The sequence below is a fragment of the Tympanuchus pallidicinctus genome, unplaced genomic scaffold (genome assembly GCF_026119805.1).
Source record: "Tympanuchus pallidicinctus isolate F22 unplaced genomic scaffold, pur_lepc_1.0 scaffold13, whole genome shotgun sequence".
Taxonomy (NCBI): domain Eukaryota; kingdom Metazoa; phylum Chordata; class Aves; order Galliformes; family Phasianidae; genus Tympanuchus; species Tympanuchus pallidicinctus.
The window spans coordinates 7,685,404-7,705,730 of NW_026294648.1; the positions used below are offsets into that span (position 1 = coordinate 7,685,404).

Here is a 20,327-nt window from a genome sequence, read left to right on the forward strand (position 1 = left end):
GCTGAATAAGATACTGCACTGTGCAATGGATTTTATGGAGGCTGAGGCAGCTTGCTCCTTACAGTCTGCTTCTAAGGCTTTTTCTTAACCGTGACAGGGATGTGATTTTTTGTGGGTTTTTTTTTGTTTGTCGCTTGAATATGATAACACTGGGGAAGTGAATGTGAAGAGAATTTGACTTTCTGCAAAGATACAGTCTGAATGCCAAAGTTTTCCTGTTACGCTATTCACAGAAGCATAGATACACTTGCTTTGTGTGTTCCCAGGTTCTAAGTTGCAGTGATATCAGCTTCAGAGTAGAGCTTTTGCTTTTGTACCTGCCTGTGCATATAGATTTTTTTTTTTTTTGTGGTGATGTATGTTTTTGTTTTTTCCTCAAAATTGACTTAGTTTTGCCAGGTGACTGTCCCTACTTCACAGCTGAATATGGCAGAGGGAAAAAGTAAGGCCTTAATTAAAAATCTGTGGGAACTTAGAGAGCTGGAAGGGAAAACGTAGCTGTGCAGCAAGTCTTCTGTTCTCTTTTCAGAAATACTTTGTGTAATGTGTCACAGCCACATTCCTCTAAGAGTTCTGTGTTTCTGCATATACTGTGATAGACTCTGGAAATGACTGATCTTCACCATTCTCTACAGATGTGGTGAAACTTCTTTAAAGTATTGTCTTCTCAATGCTAACATTCATGCATTATAGTTACACAATCTATTCCAGAAGGATTTTCTTTAATGTAAGCTGGAATTCATGGAATCCCTGCCTGTTCTGTGGCTTCTTCAGGATGCTCTTTCTCAAGGAGGAGTTGTACCACTTCTTGATACAGAGTGAAACAGCAAGCAAGTTGTTTCTGAGCAAAGGATAGAAATGGCTCTCTGAAGCTTCAAAACTTTTTTCTGTGTTTGTGAGCAGGTTGGGAATTAGTGGACTGTACCACACATTCCATTTTCTCCTAATAATGCCGGCCTCCTGATTTTTATTTTATTTTTTTTATCCATTATATCTGTAGTTGAAATTTGAGACTTCAGAAACCATTGGGGAGCAGCTGGGGTAGTGTATGAGCTCCACAGTACTATTGAGCTCTTTGTCATCTATGTTGGCAGCCATCCACAGAAGGTAGAAGTGATGTGTGGTCACTAGTGAGCAGCATAGCTTTCTGCTTACATGCTGTATGGGCCAGATCACTGGCCACGTTGGTCAACAAAGTTTTTAAACAAGGTGCTTTAAAAATCCAGCAAAATTGTGATGATGGATACAGCCTACCTAGTTGCTCTTGAGGGACTGGATATAGTTTCCAGTGGCAGACCTATGATACAAGTACATGGAATCCAAAACCTAATAATTTTCATGTCCCCTTTTTATTTCAGGATGTGCTCACGCTTATAGGAGAAACACTCAGAAGCTTTCCTAAACTTTTAGAGGATCCCAGGAACTTATGGCAAAAGCTGAAAGGAAAAGGTCAGAAAACTTAAAGCCTGAAAATAGTAAACAAAACTCAAGGACATAAAGTACTTGAAAAGTCTTCTGTGGGCAGCCACATACTGAATGCCAGCTATTGCGGATGTAACTTGTTTTGTCAGTGATGTATTGGGTGGAGGTTTAATATTCTTGCAGGTGGAACCAGATATACCCAGTGTGCTGAGGTCTGGGTTATGATTCAACTTTACACTTCCTCAAATGCAAATACTGTATTGTAATCCAGCTAAGTTGGCTTTTCAAATTATGAAAGCCAGCATTTTCTGTTATTAGTCTGACAAGTGATGAGGTTTTTTTTTTGTTTTATTATTACAATTTTTTTGTTAGGATTGCTTGTGAGATATCAGAACAGCTTCCATCCATAAGAAAAATGATTCTGTTTTCTAGATCAGGGAGGTGTAATTATTGAGTTTCAGCTCAATCTTTGCCTACTGACTTGTGTTAAATTGGAAGTGAGAGTCCCAAATGAAGGAGAAAAAGCAGGTTGCAAAGTAACTGTACAAAGAAGTAAAATGAAATGGGGTATTTATAGAACTGAAATAATGAGGCTGTAACAGAAATTAATCTGTAACACTGAGGATGCCAACCGGACAAATGATAATAAATTAATCATAGAACCTGTCTAGGTTAGGTGTCTAGGAGGAGAAAATATGAGTTTAAAATGGCATACGGTATCAAATAATATTTTTGGCAGTTTTTTAATATACTTTGGAATTTGTTGTAATTTTACAATTGTTTTCAAGATGGCAAAGACTATCTTTAAAGAATGCGCCTGGATGAAAGTTGAGTCTTTGGTATGCATCCAAATGAAATGGCTGGGGAGCTCAATGGGTTAGACAACAAAATCATTATCTTCATTGTAGCCTAAAAAGATACTTGCTGCTCTTTGAGTGCACCTTAGCTTTCTGATTATTGCTGACAGCAAGAGCTCATTGCATTGCTCATGCGGTGACCTTGTGGCCATTGGACTTTCATGAGTCACAGTTACTGACTCTCATCAGTCTCTGGTTTCTATGTAGTTAGATCTCTTGAAGGCTGTGGAAATCTTGAAGGAATATCCTTATCTATAAACAGAGTGCATAAAGCATATTGCTGCTTAATAGTTCAGTTGCTTAATAGGAAAAATAGGATAACATTTCACTTTAAAAAAGAAAAAAAGCAAAAACAAAACACCATTTTAGGACATGAATGTGAATTGTTGCAGTTATTTTGTATTTTATATCCTTTTAATTATTTTCTTAAATATGCTTATATTGTTTTTAAGAGTGCTGTTCAGCCTTTTGTTTTCATTTTCCTCAAGCCAGTGAAGAGCCTGAAAAGAAATGCTGGGCTATAGCTAGATAGACCCACCTATGTTAGCAGATACCTACATTTTGGTGCTTAAAAACCTGCCTTGAATGAACTGACCCTGAGCAGATTGAACCCCAAGTGAAAACATAATGCAACCCTAAATTCTTCAAAGCTAGTCCTCACTGCTTCCTTTGTGGTTTGTTCTGGTTTCTTGTAAGCCAGTGGGTTTTGTAGTCCATTGAATATTCCCTGAAAGGTGGCTTTAATTTTTAAATTGCCACTGCAGGTTATATAACTACATACATAATGAGCAAGTTCCTGCTTGGCTTTTCACATTACTCTCTGATCCTTAGAAATGATTGAATCCCTTAAATCTCCTACCTTCTAATCTTTTAAGCCTATTCATTTTATATACACCATCTCTGCTCCTTATTTAGCTTTGGATTGCACTCTTGAATCTTGAGTTTCTCTTGAGTCTTTTGAAGTCTCTGGTGATCTGCATAGGCAAAAGGCATACAGTATTCCACAGTAATCTGTGTAGATCCTCATGAGGGATGTTACATACATAGAACTGGTAATCAGGAATAATTCTTTGAAAATGTGTTTGTTGTTGTTGTTGTTGTTGCCAGTGAAAAAGTCTTTCAGCCCTTACAAAAAGAATTTTGAGATTCTTGAAGATGGGCTGATTATTTCTTTAGGGGAAAAAAAGACATTTTGGTGTTTTGCTTTCAGTATGTAGATCTTTTTATGGGAATGCTGAAATATTTCTGTCCAACTCTTTCCTCAAACCTTCCTGTAAATGCATTGCTACATGAGTTATGCATTACTATTTGGTCTTGGTGTTTGACGACAATTGTGTCTGTAAAGTAGGGCTCATGTTCCCATCTCACGGGCTGTACTGTTCTATGTTTGCATAAACGTCACAAAAGCAACTCAAGTAGCTCGTCTGAAAAAGTCAAAGCCTGTATTGCCTATGTCTGTTGCTTGCCTTTTCCTACTGCTCACTGCAGTTATTTCCTTTGACTCACTGACCGAATGCTTGTCTTGTGTTTTCCTGTAGCAGCTACTTAAGGACATGAAACGGAATGAATGATCTGGATATCTCAATTTATTTCATAATCCTGTAGTGTAAAAATCCTGTAGGATTATTTCATAATCCTGTAGAGTAGTGATCCAAAAACTCTGACATGGTGGCCAATAGAAAACAACGAAAGTAAATTGTCTCTGCTCATAGGAGCTTCCTCTCTTGCACCATCCTCAGCAGTAGATTTCTGTTTTGATCCAAAGAAGCACTGTAGAACTATGTTCCAATAAATATTAATTAATATGTAATGTAAAATATCCCTTGTTGGTACTTTCTGGGCATATAAAGAGTAATGTTGGATCAAGGGTGATTCATGTGTTAAACAGCTGTAGTACTGCAAGAAATTAATCTGCCTGCTGCTAGAAGTTCTGGAGATTTGCTTTCTAGCTTTCATGGTACACATAGTTGTGTTATGTCATCTAAGAAATTATTGGTGATGTAAACCAGATTATCTCTGAACTTTGCACTAACTTGGAAGGGTTTTTCATGTATGCGTTGTTTTGTTTTATATATGCTGATTTCATGTTGTTATTCTTTATTATTGACTATGGATAAAATTATGTTCCTCCAATTAACATAGAAGTCAGTTTCTTATGGACTTTGGCAGTATGATTACCACTTTCACTCTCCACATGTTTCTCTGTAGGAAAGCTGAAGCTGGCATCTAAGCTCAGTCATTCTGTGGTCTTGTTCTCAACCATCTGTTGGGGCATGGGACTTCATACTTGTTCCTCCCCAAGGATAAACTGCCATCTCACTCACAATAGTTTACTAACGCTCACCGAATAGAAATGAAGCTTCATTGTAATTAACTTGCCTGGATATGGATTTCCAGATACCTGTGCTTTAGTCACCTGCCAGGTTACACCACAGCACTGTGAAATACACACTCACTGAATGTTTGAAGTTGGGAGGTCATCGTATCCCTCGTTGTGCAGGGCTATGTGGAGGAGGTGGGACCTGGTTCCACAGCTCCTGTAATGCTTACGTTAATCTTGCATCTTTAAAGCTGTATTAGAAAATGAAGAGCTTCAGGCTCCCTGGGGACTGCTGCCTTTTCGTAAATCCATCTCAGTCATAATTCTGTTGCATGACAAGAATTTCTTCAAGAATTTCTTGTTTTTTAAGCACAACCAATTTGATCAGGTTCCAAGAAGAGGGTCTGAAACCCTTTTGTTCGTACTGGGAGCTTGGCAGCACTTTGATCTGGTGCCGTTGAGGACAAGTTGCTGTTGGAAGGGATCATGTCTCACTGCAGAGCTGTTAAGTGACACAGGATGCAGATTCTTCTTCAGGAAAAATCTGAACTATCATTTTCTGTGCAGTTACTCTAAATCGTATATGTGGGTGTCGGGAAGAGTGCTTACAGCTCTGTATATTTAAATATACATGTGTTCTCCAAATTGTGATTTATTACTATTCAATATGATTTTCAGAAAATGACTTTGTCTTCACTCAGTAAAAACTAACATAGGTATAATACGTGCAAACTGTAACAGCATGCAACAGTTAATGTTCTAAATACCACTGTTTAGAAAAAGTATAAATGAATTAGTGAGTACTTATAAATCCTACAGATACTAAGTTAGCAGTCTTTTTATGCAACCAGCTAACTGTTCCTTTTTGCCATGCAACTGATTCTGGAGCTCTTTGCCTGCACCAGCAGCAATGTGATCTGTGTGGGGAGAGGCTGGGAAATGAGGGGGAGCGTTTCCTTCTGTCAGTGAGGTACCAACTCCTGTCATTTGAGGGGTCTATAGAATTGGTCAAAATACCTTTTAAAAAAAAAATAATTATCCAGCTTATGGGCATGGATATCCTTTGCTTATTTATTCCTTTATTTTGTAATAAAATAGTACTGTTTGTTCTCACATAGACTATCGTGTGATCCATAAATACGTTGTGAAGTATATCTGTAGCATGTAACAGATCCCTTTAGAATATTCTGTGAAAAATCATATCTTTAGTTGATCGCACTTTAAGAACATTTACATCCTTCATCTTGACATTTTTAAATAGAACATTTTTTTGCCTACAGAAGTTTACAGCATCATCACAGTATTATAGCTTGTTTAAAAATACATACAGCATCAGTGGTAATTGCAAGCAAGCTGTATACTTGAGCACGGATTTTGTTTGTAATTGTACATGTTTTATACCTGTTTAAACAATTACATATATTAGTATTACATCCACCACTTTGTTAGAAAATATTACTTATATGCTACTCACAATAGAGCTGTCATTTTTCTGAGACATATTGCAGGCTATGAAAATAGAAACACACCATTGTATAGTTTGGTTTAAAAATAATTACAAGCCCAATTGAAAAAAAGAGTTATGTTAGGCTTGCTGTTGATAAGATAGGTTCCATTAACATCAGATGTCCTTAATCCACTTGTGGTTGGAATGCCTCTAGCACCTCTCAGCACTGAATGATCAATGAAAGAAAACACTGACTGACCACTTGCAAGCAAACTCAGGGCTTGAGCCTGCATGCATCTGTCAATGAAGGCAAAGTTCTTCAGTTATAGGCTTGTGGGGCCAGGCTGTTGCTTGCTGAATATCTATGAATCTAATTTACTTAAGGTTACAACTGGATTTCAAAATCTTCAGGTGGATGATTGGATGAGTGCAAGGCAACACATCTCCATTGACTTGTTTCAGCTGTGTTGTGAGCATTAACCAAAATCTGACCTTTTGCCCTCTGTGGGCTGATGGATTTTTGAAAAGACAGGAGTGACAGTTCAACTTTCTGTGTTAGTAATACAATAGAGATTAAAAATACACGTTTGTGTTGGTTTTACTTTGCACAAATGAGACTAAATATATAAATATATATAATAAAGCTGTAGGAAATCTCCAAACTGCTAACAACTCTTATAAATGAGATAAAAGAAGGATATATTTGCTTGGAAATTTCATAGTTGGCATTCTTTTTATTATTTCTAGGTAATGCAACAATATTTTGTTGGATCCTTTTTTTCTTTTTCTCTATGAAATGAGTCCAGGCGTGCTTTGAAAAATGCTCCTTTCGTGGTCTTTCTGATATTCCTCTTGTGCTTTCTGCAGTTTTTTATCTCTGAGTTTCCACTTGTGAAAACAGTAGGTTACTAGGGATGTCATTATCAAAGAGAAAATAATAATCAGCACTACTATCAGTGCAATAGTGGATGAGAGGGACCCCTCTAGCTGCTTATTTTCAGTGTCTCTTGTTGTGTTTAATTTAGCAAAGTTCTCATATTCTGTTGAGGCCAGAAGTGTGGGTACAGCAACTTCTTTGAACTTGGGCCTCATTGGGATTCAGTAGCTTTTCTCACTCAGTCCAGATTAATGAAGAAGCACGACCTATGGCTCCCTTGTCACCTGTGACATTCATAAGACAGTTTTCTCCTCAGGTTCTCCAGGCATAGATGAGGCTCAGAAGTTCTGTTTGTTTTGGAAGCCAGATAGTGTGGGAATAACAGTAAGTGTCACAAAGCTAACAGCAAAGGTCATCTATATCCAGAGTTCTGAAGTCAGAAACCTTTGTGCACTGCTCTCTTTTTTATTGAGAGGTGAGGGGAAGCTGCTTGCTTCACTGCCAGTTTGTGATCCTTTGTCTTTTTAAACAGATAATTGAAGAAAATGAATTAATTTTCCAGAAACATTGTGGTAGCAGAGCTTATCCTCAGGCTTAAAAACAAACAAACAAACAACCCACAAGGTCTGCAACAAATGTAGTTTGTATCTTGCACGTGTGTTCAGCAAGGGTTTTTTTTTCCCCCCAAATATTCCTAAGAGATGTGAAATCAAAGGCAGATTTTTTTGCTGAGGGGTAGGCTTGGTTCTGCTAACATCACAGGCATTAACAAAAACAGCTACAAAGCAGCTCTGATGTTAATGAACAGGTTTCTTTTTTTATATTATTTTTCCCTCTTCTTTGATATTTGCTCGCACGCTTGGCTTGTCCAGAGAGGATTTGGGTTTGGGAATTTTGTCCTTGGTATTAGGAGATGTCCTTGCTGACTGCAAATCTGGAATCTAGAAAAATGACCTAGGTAAAAAAAATGACATAGGATTACTAGAGAGGTAAACTCCCCTACAGGCACTGAATTAATAATTCTGACACAATTTCACTTACATTTAAGTTTGGCTTTGATACATGCTATGTGTGACAAATCCTAAAATATATATATTCATCTGAGCACTTCTGAAGTTAAAAGAGCTGGTACAAGGAGGGGTTTACGTTGCCCTCTGCCCCTCATGGTAGTTCTCATCTTAAAGTTAAACCTGATGGGGAATAAGTCTGGCCCATTCTTACTGGTTTCTGCAGTGGCTCAGGGCAGTAGGTTTGGCAGAGGTTATTTTAATTTGAGGAGCTGTAAGCATTTTCAGAGCTATTTATTTCAAATAACAGATTGTTCTAAACCCCCTCCATCCCATTCCCAAATGCTTTGAGGCCAAAATTAGGTTTCAAAGATCGTGCAGCATAACTGTTTGGGGATGCTCTATTTGATAGGATGCAATTGTAATTCATCCTCTTTATCAAAAATCTGTGGCTCATCCCACTCAGGCTAGCAGAGAACTGAGAGTCTCTTTTGCTAATTAGCAGAGTTTTCAGCAGCACATTCTTGTTAGTAATAAAGACTGTTTACTATAAATTAGTATTCTGTTGATGTTAAAAGATGTAAATGAGCAGTTCTTGCCAGTTTGGAACAATATGTTCACACAGTCAAAAATAAATGCTGATTTTTAAAGAAGGTTTAACAGCCAGATGATACTGTTGTTTAGGACAAAAAATACGTGTTTGTAAAGCTGATTGAAAGCTTTTCATTTAAGAAAACAAGTGCAACAGACCATAACTTTAATGAATGTCTACATGTTGTATTACTGACAAGGGGTATATAAGGAGATTATGAGCAATAGAATATTTTAGTGCTACCTTGTTATGTATTCAGCAGCTTTCTCAGGTAGCCTGAAGAAACAGGAAGAAAATAAGAAACTGAGTAAATGCCCTTGTGTTTGATGAAGTAGCTGGGTCCACCACCTACACGGAAGTCCAAGAGGGTGGAATGTCTCAGCACTAATGAAAATCAGATGATGATGTACTTGCCTGAATCTGTGTTTCATCTCATCTGTATCCACAGCTATCAGATTCCTACAGGGAAGAAGTGCAGTCATTAGACATCAGTACTGCACATTACTGTTCCAGAGATGTGGCTGGGTGTTAACTGTAATTCCATTTCAGAATCCAATACACATCTTCAAAAACAAGACAAAACTGCTTTGATTTTTAAGGTCTGCAAAGTATTACTTAGGCCTAACCTGCATTTGGGGAGAAGGAGGCTGCATTTATGGACAAATCCCTGCTTCAGAACATATTGACTAAGGGTACAGATTTGTGGTTCTTCTGTGCCATGAGTGACTGTGACCGAACCCATCAGTATCTGCCAGTAATACAAAATCATTAAGGCTGGAAAAGACCTCTAAGATCATCTGATCCAACTGTCAAGCCATTTTCACTAACCCTGTCCCTTGTGCTGTATCTACACATTTCTTGAAAACTTCTGGCAACGGTGACTCTACTGCCTCCCTAGGCAGCCTGTGCCAGTGCCTCTCCAGTCCTTCTGAGAATTTTCCTGATATCCAACCTGAACCTCCCCAGTGCAATTTGAGGCCATTACCTGTTCTATCACTAATTACCTGAGAAAAGAAGCTGACCCTCCCCACCCCCACAGTCTCCTTTCAGGGAGTTGTAGGGAGTGGTAAGGTCTCCCCTCAGCCTTCTCTTTTCCAGACTAAACAATCCCATTTCCCTTAGCCTCTACATTACATCTGTGCTCCACATAGCTTTGTTGCCCTTCTGTGGATGTGCTCCAGGGCCTCAATGGTTTTCTTGCAGTGAGGGGCCTGGTACTGAATATAGTACTTGAGATGTGGCCTCACCAGAGCTGCGTACAAGGGTATAGTCACGTCCCTGCTCCTGCTGGCTGCACTATTTCTGATACAAACTGGAATGCCATTGGCATTCTTGGCCACTTGGGCACACTTGTGGCTCATGTTCAGCTGGCTGTCAATTAACAGCCCAGATCCTTTTTTTCTATACAGTTTGCTAGTCACTCTGCCCCACATGGTCATAGAAGGAGAGGAGGGTGGTCGAGCAGGACCCGAATCTATGCTGGCTAGACCTGATCCTCTGGATCACACATACTTTGTCATATCATTCAAGATACTGTTCCATGACCTTTCCCAGTACTGAGGTCAGGCTGACCAGTCTATAGTTCCTTCTTCCAATGATTTATATAGTCAGGATCACATTTGCCTTGTTTCCTGGAACCTCCCCAGTTGACTAGGACTGTCTTGGCAACTACTTCTTCCAGCTAGTTTAGCACCCTTGAGTGGATCCCATATGGCCATATGGACTTGTGACAGTCCAGGTAGAGTAGCAGGTTGCTAACTGTTTCCTCTATGAAACAACTATGAGGGGTTTATTTTGCTCCCCATCCCTATCTTCCAGCTCAGGAGGTAATAACTGCTAACTCTCCTTTTTTGTTTATTTTGTTTATTTTTAAAACTTATTGGGGTCAAAGATTGCTTTACCTCATTCCTTGATATTATTATATTTTTCTCCCAATGAAAGCTGTAGTGTCATTGAGAGCCTCACACTCTGCAGTAACGTGCTGTATCTGAATCAGAAAAAAATACAGGGATGAAAAACTGAGCTTTTTTAATCCACTGTTGTATTTTCTGTCATGAATGCAAGAAACTCAGAGAGGTGGGAAGTAGGATTTCTTTCAAGCCAGCACACTGCCCAAACTGGTTTGAGCTTACTGTTGTGATGTCACCTGGTTTGAACAATGACTGAATAACATGACAGTTTGTATGCCTGGCATAACTTCTTCAAAGGAGTCTTAATCTTCACTTGTACTGGCTGAAGGCCTCCTCCCTAATCAAATTGGTAAAGTCCTAAACTAGTAAGGGCTGGAGAACTGTGAAGATTGGGGCATGGTGAGGCTGGAGAAGTGGGTAGAGGGGAAGTAACACAAAGTTTAACGAGGGGAAATGCAAAGACATGATCCTGGAGAGGAATAACCTTATGCAAAGTGTGCGTTGATGGCCACCCAGCTAGGAAGCAATTTTGCAGAGCCTGGGGACCTGGGGTTCTGGTGGATACCTAGCTGAACGTGAACCAGCTGCATGCTCAAGGGCACCCTGAGATGCATTATAAAGAGCATCTCTAGCCACCTGAGAAGATGGTTATTCACTTCTACACAGCACTGGAGAGACAACAGTAGCAGCAGTGGTAAATGTCATAGCATAGCTCACATTACAGTATCTGAGACTTTGGTTTCTGAAAAAGCGTCAAGCCTCTAGCATTATGTTTAAGTTTAGAGAGGACTGTTCACATTAACTGTAATAGTTGTATTAAGTACACACACACTGAATGCATGTTTCAAGTTTCCAACAACTGAAGACTCATTGTCTGCATGTTCTCTTGAGGAAATTTTCCATTAAAAAATACCCAAAGCATTCTTCAGTATCTATGCTCTGATTTAAATCAAACAGAGAATAAATTGTTCTTACATTGTTGGGTTGTTTGCATGTGTGAGTCATAAGTCTACAGTGTGTTTTGTCTGAGAATTATAAATATGCAAACTAGTATCTGAGGAATTTCCATTAACATTTAATAGCATATATTAGAATGGTTCAGGTATTTACAAAAGAAAAAAAAGTGATTTTTGGCCAGGAACAAACAGTGAACTGGGTTTGTTTGAACAAACTTTTAATGCTTTTAATGAAAGCATGTTAAAATATCTGTAAGCTAATTACATGGGTTTTGTCCTCACCTAGACACGTGCGTTGGCACTGTGGCTCATGTTTCCATATCTTTGTGTCTTAGCAAGCTAATATATGATGTAAAGCAAAAGTTGGTATAAGCTCAGAAGGACAAAATTTGCTCCTCATTTTGTAATGTCCACGAGACAGCCGCTGCCTTTTGTTTGGTTTTCCAAGCTTGATTTCTGAAGGTTACATGCAACTTACAGGGGAGAAATGAAGGGCAAATTAGTGACAAATTAATCTCAAATGTTCTTGTAGTTATTGGTGTCTGTCAAATGCTGAGTTATGAAAAAAAGAAAGAATGTTGATCATCAGCTTTTTTTTATTTCACTGAGAATCCTTGCCACTTTAAGTGGGCAAAACTTACCCCTCTGAAAGTGATTTGGTAATGAATAATGTTGTCACTAGTGTTGTTAATGAAAAGAATAATGAGAACTTATACTGAATCCTTAAAAGCACATAAATTCACAATGCTCATTTGGAGGCCAGACTTGCACTTGTATGGAGTTTTAGTTGCCAATGTTTTTTTTCTTTTTTTCCTGTCTGGATAACTGTTTTCTGATTCTTTGTTTCAGCTGAAGGAATGACTGCGTTCTGTGAGCATCTGAAATCATCAGCTTCATTGAAAGAATGAGGACCAGAGATTTTAAGTGAGGTACTGCAGTTTTGCTGTTTTAGTAGGAAGCCAATTGTTAATCTTTAGGTTAAGTCAGACTTCTTTCCTGTGACTTTTTGGTTTTATTCACAGAGGAAGAAAGGCTGATAAGCACATGTAAACCAGCAGAAAGCGAGGCGATGTTATGATACTGTTCTCAAGTGAACAGAAAAGCATCTTTTCAAAGATCACTGACCTGAAACTATAAACTTACTCCTTGTGAATTAATATCAAAAATCTCTTTGATTCCAGGAGGAGGAGAATCTTTGGTTTCTATCTTGTGTGTCTCTTTCATGTACTCAAGCATTCAGAGCATTTTCAAATCAAATGCTGAATTCCTTCTAGCATTTCTATCATCTTTATTAAGTATTGGCTTTTTAATGTAGTTTTAGGCTTGCTTTCTTTCTGCCTTCAACTTGTAAATTTTTTGCTGCCTTTCAAATTGTATCTTCTGTTTTTATTGCATTACAGAAGATTGTGCTTCCTCTCTCCATATTTGCATCTTTTTGATGTGAAAACATTTGTATGAAATGTATCCATCATATACTAAACCTGATATGTAAATGATTCTTTTCCTTCAGAGCTAGAGTAGCAAGGCAATCTACTAATACATTTGTGCACAAAATTGCAGATGAAAGCTGGAGTGGGAGTGAGAGCAAATGAAAGCAGAGATGAGGGAGGAAGGAATGGAAGAACAGCAGAAGGGAGGAAGGACTTCAGAAAGTGAAGTGTAGCAGTAAGTTGCTACTTCTTTTTCACTACATCATCTGTAAACTTCTATATAAGAACAAGGGACAGATTTCATGGGTATTTTAAGTATGTAAATAAGACCGCCGAAGACATTTGACACTTTTTGCATTACCTAACTGGACAAGAGGAATGACTTAGAAGTAAAAGAGGGGAAATTTAGGTAAGATATTAGGGAGAAGTTTATTCAGAAGGTGGTGAAGCACTGGCAATGCTGCCCAGGGAAGCTGTGGGTGCCCCATGCATGGAGGCATTTAAGGCCAGGCTGGATGGGGACCTGGGCACACTGATATGGTGGGTGGCAATCCTGCCTGCGGCAGGGGATATGAACTGGATGATCTTCAAGGTCCTCACCAACCTAAGCCACTGTATGATTCTTTGATTTTCAAAATGCTCAAACATATCAGTGCAGATCTGTCTTTATCTTTGAATGCTTAAAATACATTTGGAAATCTTGAGGTTTCAAGTCTGATCAGATTTCAGCTGAGAGCCAGCTTGGTTTCATAATTCCCAGGTTCTGTGCACTTAGGGTATGGGCTTAAATAATAAAGATTGGGTTGCTGCAGCACAGCAACATACTTCAGGTGTGTTTATAACACATTGCTGGATTTGTAAGAGTTAAGCACCATAGATTTATTGGAGTGATCCTAAAATGAAACAACCTTTTTTTTTTTTTGTTAGTCTTCCTTGTAAATCTAAAAACAAAATCCAAATTTGATCTGTATTAGATATTTACACTGAATCATTCCTCAGAAACTTAATTTGCTGATAGCCTTACTGTTACGTGCAGTGAGATAACAGGCAGCTTCAATGCAAATTTAAACAAGTCGGTCTGTTTTTTAATTAAGGGTATAAACTTCTGCCCCTGTCTTTTACAATGCTTTACCCAATTTTTATCCTAGTGAGCAAGAAAACTGCTTTTAACAGTTGTTCAGCCTGCTCTATCTTCATCTTTGAAAAGATGCTTTTGTGTTCACTTGGAATACGGTGTAAGTTTTTTTGACTATCTTTTGGTTTCGAAGTTTCCTCCTTACTGATGCAAGAGGAGGAAAAGATCGCAAGTTTTAGAAGCACTTGCATCACCTCATTCCAGCATTGATCAGATCTGTAAATCAACAGAAGGTTTAATCTTGTTCCTGTAAAAGGAATGATGTCTACTGGGATTCTGATTCTCCTTAAAGCTGCAAAAAGCTTTGATAACTTTGAAGGATAGACTGTGTATGACAAAAACAACTTTAGTGCAGATCCTGATACCATCTTACCTCTGCACTGAGAGATGCTGAGCAAAACAGCCTCTGCTGATTTGGATGGAAGCTGCAGGCTGTAAGCTTTGCTTAGGATGTTTGCTTTTGAGTTATTCTGGAACAACCGATGTGGGCAGGTGCCTGTGCTTAATGTGGACTGTAAATGTGACATGCTATTTTCTTGGGCATTCAGTTTATAAGAACCCATATGGAACTACTTCTGCTTTTTTTTTTTAATGTTTTAATTTTAATTAAGTCATTGCTGAAGAGTAGGGCAGTTGAAGCAACAGACTCGTAACACTTAAGCTCTCTCCGAAATCGATACTTATCCCACTGGTTTGATTACCTCCTCCTCATGATAGTGTAACACACTCACTCAGTATAAATATGATTTGATAAATGCCAGTGTCTGTTCAGGTGTGATTACAGCCTTCTTGTAACTGCGCGTTTTTGCAAATACTGCTTTCTGTGCCTGCACAATTCAAATCCTTGTGGAAGCTACCGATGCCTGTTACCATTAAGAAACTGCAGCTAAATCATGCTGTAGATGGAATGCTTGCCAAATTCCCATCTCAAATCAGTGCTAGATAGATGTACTTGGTTCAACTATATAGTGGGGTAAAGAAAGTTTATCATCCTGATCAATGAAATCTTAGTATTACATTTTTAGGGTAGATTTGAAACTGAGTATTAGAAGCTCCCAATTGGCATGGGCTGACTGAGACTTATGAATGCTGCAGTAAAACATGTTGGGAAGAGACATACATGGTTTCAGCCTTTCCAAGTGCTCATGTGTGGGGAAGGGGTTGGAATGTACTTTTTTGGGTTTGAATTTGAAAAGCAGTGCTGTATCATAGTGCTGTTCTCTAAACAGTTGAGCAGATCTGTTCCTTTGTGATGTTCATTTAGAACTAGTTTTTTTAAAATGCAGTGAAACCTACGTCAAGATTTCTTTTCTCAAGACAGCACACAACATTCCTCTTCTCAGAGGATGGATTTTCCAGATAAACCACTCTCTGGTTTTCCTTAAAAAATAAAGGAGCAATCTTCTATTGCCAGCTGTAAAATGTATCCTATTAAAAAAAAAAGCTTTATTTTCTCTTTGAGATTTTTTTTTTGTGCTTACTTTTTTTCTAATTTAGTTGGTATTCATTTCTTTTGCACAACATTCTTCCCTGTTCTTCCCAAACACCCTTCAAAACTCAGGGCAGTCACAGCTTGTGACTTAGAGAGGCAACCTGTAAATTCTACCATTAGTTTGTATTTTAAATGTTATTATGTGAAAACACAAATCTTGAAGTACAGCCAATTCCTTAGTCCACACTGATGCTTCAACTCTGTGATTTTTTCTATTTGTCTGTTTCTGAGATCAATCTGTTCTTATGCTCTGTTTTACATTTTTTTTGTGTCAGAGCAAATACTCACCAGTCCAGGTCCAAGCAGACTGTTTAACTGTTCTTTTGAATCCCAGGATAAGTGAAAATTTGAAAACAGTTTAGGGCTGAATTCAAATGAACAAAGTCCTAAGAAGCTTTGTAAAATAGGATTTGAAAACAATCAGTAGGCTTTTCATTACAGTCTCATTTTCTTTGCAGGTGAAGGAAGATTCTGATTCTGGGCTAATTGGTTGTGAAAAGAAGATGAACAAATGAAATCTGTTTATTTTTTATCCCTCTCTTGCCTCCTTTTTTAATCTTCTCATTTTTTTCTGTTTCCCTACTGCTGGTAAGGAATGCAATTACGGATGGGACACTTTACAGCCTTTCTATCAAATCTGCCAAGATTGAAACTCCCGCAGGGATAACATTTTTTTAAATGTACCAAAGAGCAGGAGATTGTTTGAACATTCAAATGTTCATCCAACTCATTTGAAACGAAAACTCTTCTCCTTCCAGCCAGTGTGCCTGTTCTTGATGGGTAGCTCCAGTCTAGAACTACAACATATTCAGCATTCTGGGGATTTTATCTTTAAAATTGTGCAAGAGAAATACCAAGTTAAAGGGTGGGAGGAAGCAGAGGGGGATAGAGGGGGAGTGATGAATGTCATTTGTGATGCAGCTACCTGGTACATTTCTGGAATAAGATCACATTTATTTCCCCACGACACGGACTGGGACAGTCTCTGTTGAAACTGAGAGTTCTAGATAAGCAGTGAGCACCCTTCTTCTCTGCTGTCCTCTTCTCCCCTTTCCCAGAATTAAAGCACAGGTGCTTTGTCTTTTGGGCAAAAAGAGCCAGCTTGTGGTCAGCTGGTGCCTGCGCTGAGCCTAAAGGAGTAGGCAGTGGGGGAAAAGGGAATAAAGACTTCCTTTAGGCACTCAACGCTTATTAGTGTACACTGACTTTTGTTTTAGCTTGAAATCACATCCCAAACTAGGGGCAAGTTATGTGAAATGCATGTGAGGTAACACATTAGAGGCAGCGAGTGCAGTGCTTTAACTGGGAGTGGGAGGGGATGCAGGGCACCGAGGGAACCCTTCGTGTGTGTTGCAGGGTTTGGTCTGCGTGCACTGCAAGATGTACTGACTGTGGGCACGGAGGGCGAGGAGCAGGCACGTCTTGTAGGTGAGCAAAGGGCCGGGGCTCCTGGGGCTGCAGGCGAACAAAGAGGCTGGGGGTCTTGAGCCGTGCTCCTGCAGCTCTGGATGCTGTGCTGCACAGTGCTGTGCCGTGCCAGCTCCGCATGCCGGTACCGCGGTGCCGTGCCATGCCAACCCTTCACGCTTGGGTACCGGCCATGCTGTGCCAGCCCTGTGCATCGGGTGCCGCACCGTGCCGGCCCCACGTGCCAAGCACCGCGCCGTGCTGTCCGGTGGGAGGCTGCGGAGGGCTGAGCCGGATGCAGCTGCTCTCCAAGGCACCTGCCTGCCCAGCCAGGCAAGAAGCACGTCTGCAGCGGGCAGTTTCATTGCTCAGGCTTTCATTGCTGCCGTGTTTTGCACCCCATAATGGGAAAATCAGCTTAATCGGGAAAACAGCTCATTATCTGGATTCCCTCTGAAAGACGCCTGCATAATGTGGAAGGAAGGAAGGCTTTTGACTTTGTTCATTTTAAAAAAGATTGCAACGCCTGCCCCCTCCTCCCTCCTCTTCCTAACGAGACTCTGGTTCCGCACAAAGGATTTATCATAGCCATGCAGCACTCACCTTCTCCGGCCACATCTTCCTCAGCCTGCTGGGCTACTTTCAGAGGGGGAGCGCCAGCAGCGGCATGAAGCTGGAGCCTGACTGTGGAGGTTCCCGAGCCCCTGCTGCCTGGGTGCTCTCGTGCCCCTCGTTCTTTACAGCAGAGCAGCTGAACGGGCGCCGTACTTGCGCTGCAGCTGCGGGGAGGGTGGAACCACTCCACACACCCTCAGCAGCGCTCGCTGAGCGCAGCCAAATTTTTCAACTTTATTTAGGGGGAAGAATAGATCACATGGGGAGCTTCACCGAATGGGGAGGAGCATGGTAGTGCAGAATCAGGTCACTAACATAAAAACCCAGGAGTTAGTCACAGACACAAAGATTAACGCTGCTAGCATAATCCAGGCATGAAAAGCAAGCTGAGACAAAGGCAAGAGATGCTTATGGGAATTAAGTGCTTCTGTTGCCTCCCTTATCTGTGTCATTACACAGGGTAATCTTTTGCTCCTCACATCAGATGAGTTTTCCTACTTGAGTAAGAAATAGAGTGGAATGTGTAAGAAATGTTTTTAGCTTCCAAAAAATTCTGAGACAATGCCCTGGGCTGTCAATTTGGTATTTCCACTGGCTTATTGTTTAGTATCTCAAATGCTTGGTTTGTCTCTGTTCTGCCATGTTGTATCAGTTAGGTCCAGGATAGATGCTACAGATCCGTTCCAAAACACACACGTGCCCACATAAAACAGCCTAGGTTGGACAATGGTCTCTGACTCCAAGCTTTATTTTTTATCTCTTGCTCAGACAAAGGCAGGAAGGCTGCTGGCTGATCCCATATTGTCCCACTGGCTGAGAATTAAGTTTCTGTGATGCTTTTTTTCTGATCTGGCATTCCCAAGGAGATGGTAAAGCTCCGATGAGGGGTGTATATAAAGCAGAAGGTGTCCCTGTGTGCCAAGGACTGCAGCAGGATTCCTACTACTTTTAATATCTGTGTTTATTTAATCATCAGTGATGCATCCAAAAAGCTTCTGATGTACTTAGGTTATTTAGGGACCCAAACTCAAATGCAGATTCCTAAATGTGGTTACTAAAATACACATCTATCTTGTGAAGAAATGGGCCTGACTTTGATAGGTGCTAAGCAACTGTTCTGCATTTCCGTCTGCTTTTACGTCACATCCCACCTTCTGCCACCTTCCTCCTGTCCACATTTGTGAAAAGAAATTAACTTGGAAAACTAGGCTGTCTTCTTCTTTGCTTACAGAATCGTCCTGCCCCAAAGAACCCAAATACATGATTCCAGACAAAGGGGAAATCAGGAATGCAGCGGCTTGCCGCTACAAAGAGGCTCCATTTGTCTGGTTTGTATAAAGCTGCAGGACAGCCTGTACATCTTGTGCCCCAGAATTACTCAGTTGTCTAACAGTTGCACCTGTCTACAGAGTAATTGCACTTCCTTCAGCCTGTAGACAAATCAACCAGCTGTGGCAGTTAAAGGCTGAAACAAAATGCTGAATCCTGGCAACTGGCTAATGAAGGGCTCAAGTTAGTTTGTAGGAGCCTCTGGGTTGGGAGTCATGTTAATTGAGCTACTAAAGCAAGAAAAACAACCTTCCTGTCAGTATAAATCAAAATACGTAGCTCTAAATTCTCTGAAGGTAAATCTGTAGGGTGTAGCTTAGGCTTCTTGCTCTCGTTTCCCCAAGCCTTGGGTGTAAAGGAGCAGCCTGTGCCTGTTGTAGGCTGCCTGCGGTCTCTAAAGGAATGGAGGAGTACAGCTGCTCAGAGCGGAGCAGAGAATAGCAATTGGTTCCTTTATAGGGCAAATCACTGAAGTGTAGAAAAAGCACTCGCATCTTTGCTACAATACAGATGTACTGAAAACACAGTTTGAACCTGTCCTTGTGCTTTAAATTAAAAAATGGTGTATTTCTGAGCTAGTCTTGTAGGGAACCTGTTGTTTTTTGACCTGGAAATTGTTCCAGGTGGACAGACACCTGATTTTCAGCAGAGGTGTATGAGTTGTTTGAGATATTTTTTGTAGTTTTTATTTAAAATAATTTCTCTATTTTGCTTCATAGCAATGAAAAAACAAGCTTAGCAAGTCTCATTAGCCATTGTTTATATTTTCTTCTCCAAGTTATTTTTTTCCTTATTGACAAGTTTTTTTCTCTTACGCTATTCAGAAAGCTTCCTTCTGTATTTCTTTCTATCCACAGCTTTTAAATGAAGTTTCTTGTGTCTCCTGGAAAAGCTATGTATATGCGTGTACATATAGAGATGTAGGCATATGTGTATGTTTTTACATGCAAAGTCCAGGCAATACAAATTTCTATAAGTTTGTATTAGTTCAAAGATTTTTTTTCCTCCCTTTTTAGTTATATTTATCTTTCCCTGATATTTTTGCTTCTGAACTTATAAGTGAGCCCATATGGAATGTCTGAAAATGGTCCAATATGTTTTTAGGCTACACCAAGTCTTTTTTTTTTTCAGATACTTGTCCTTAATATCCAGTATGTCTAAGAAACTGAAATTTCTCACGCTATCAGATTTAGCACTTTCTGAATTTTTCTGAAGCTATTTCAAGGCTTGTAAGTGGTCAGAAGCTATCAGGTATGATGAAGATTGTGGCCATGTTGGAGGGTTACTGTCACACTGAAAACAATCTCTGTGTAGTATAGCACTGTCTCCTGCAGGAAATCACCTATTTTCCAGGACATCAGTGGTTTGATAAATACTTTATGTCATGGTTAATCCCACAGGTCTAAGTCAGCAGTGATATATGAAAGCCCAGCTCCTGCTGATTTGAATAGGACACAAAAGTACTTTGGTCTGTCTCTTTACAGTGAATGCTATTGGAATTTCATTGGAGCCATTAGAAAGGGCACAAGAT

At 39.8% G+C, this 20,327-nt stretch overlaps 1 protein-coding gene across 6 annotated transcripts in view; it reads left to right on the top strand.

Moving 5' to 3' along the window:
- CUNH8orf48 (chromosome unknown C8orf48 homolog) overlaps positions 1–20,327 on the top strand; it is a 58,946-nt gene that overhangs the window by 14,709 nt on the left and 23,910 nt on the right. For 4 of the 6 annotated variants that reach the window (XM_052672961.1, XM_052672963.1, XM_052672964.1 and 1 more), the window contains exons 6-8: positions 1,359–1,449; positions 12,238–12,317; positions 15,904–15,977. In XM_052672961.1, the coding sequence (XP_052528921.1) occupies positions 1,359–1,449; positions 12,238–12,296 (150 nt within the window). In that variant the 3' untranslated portion in view covers positions 12,297–12,317; positions 15,904–15,977. Of the gene's footprint in view, positions 1–1,358; positions 1,450–12,237; positions 12,318–12,948; positions 15,978–20,327 lie in introns of those variants that run through there. The other 2 variants (XM_052672962.1, XR_008204130.1) reach the window with 2 other exon arrangements.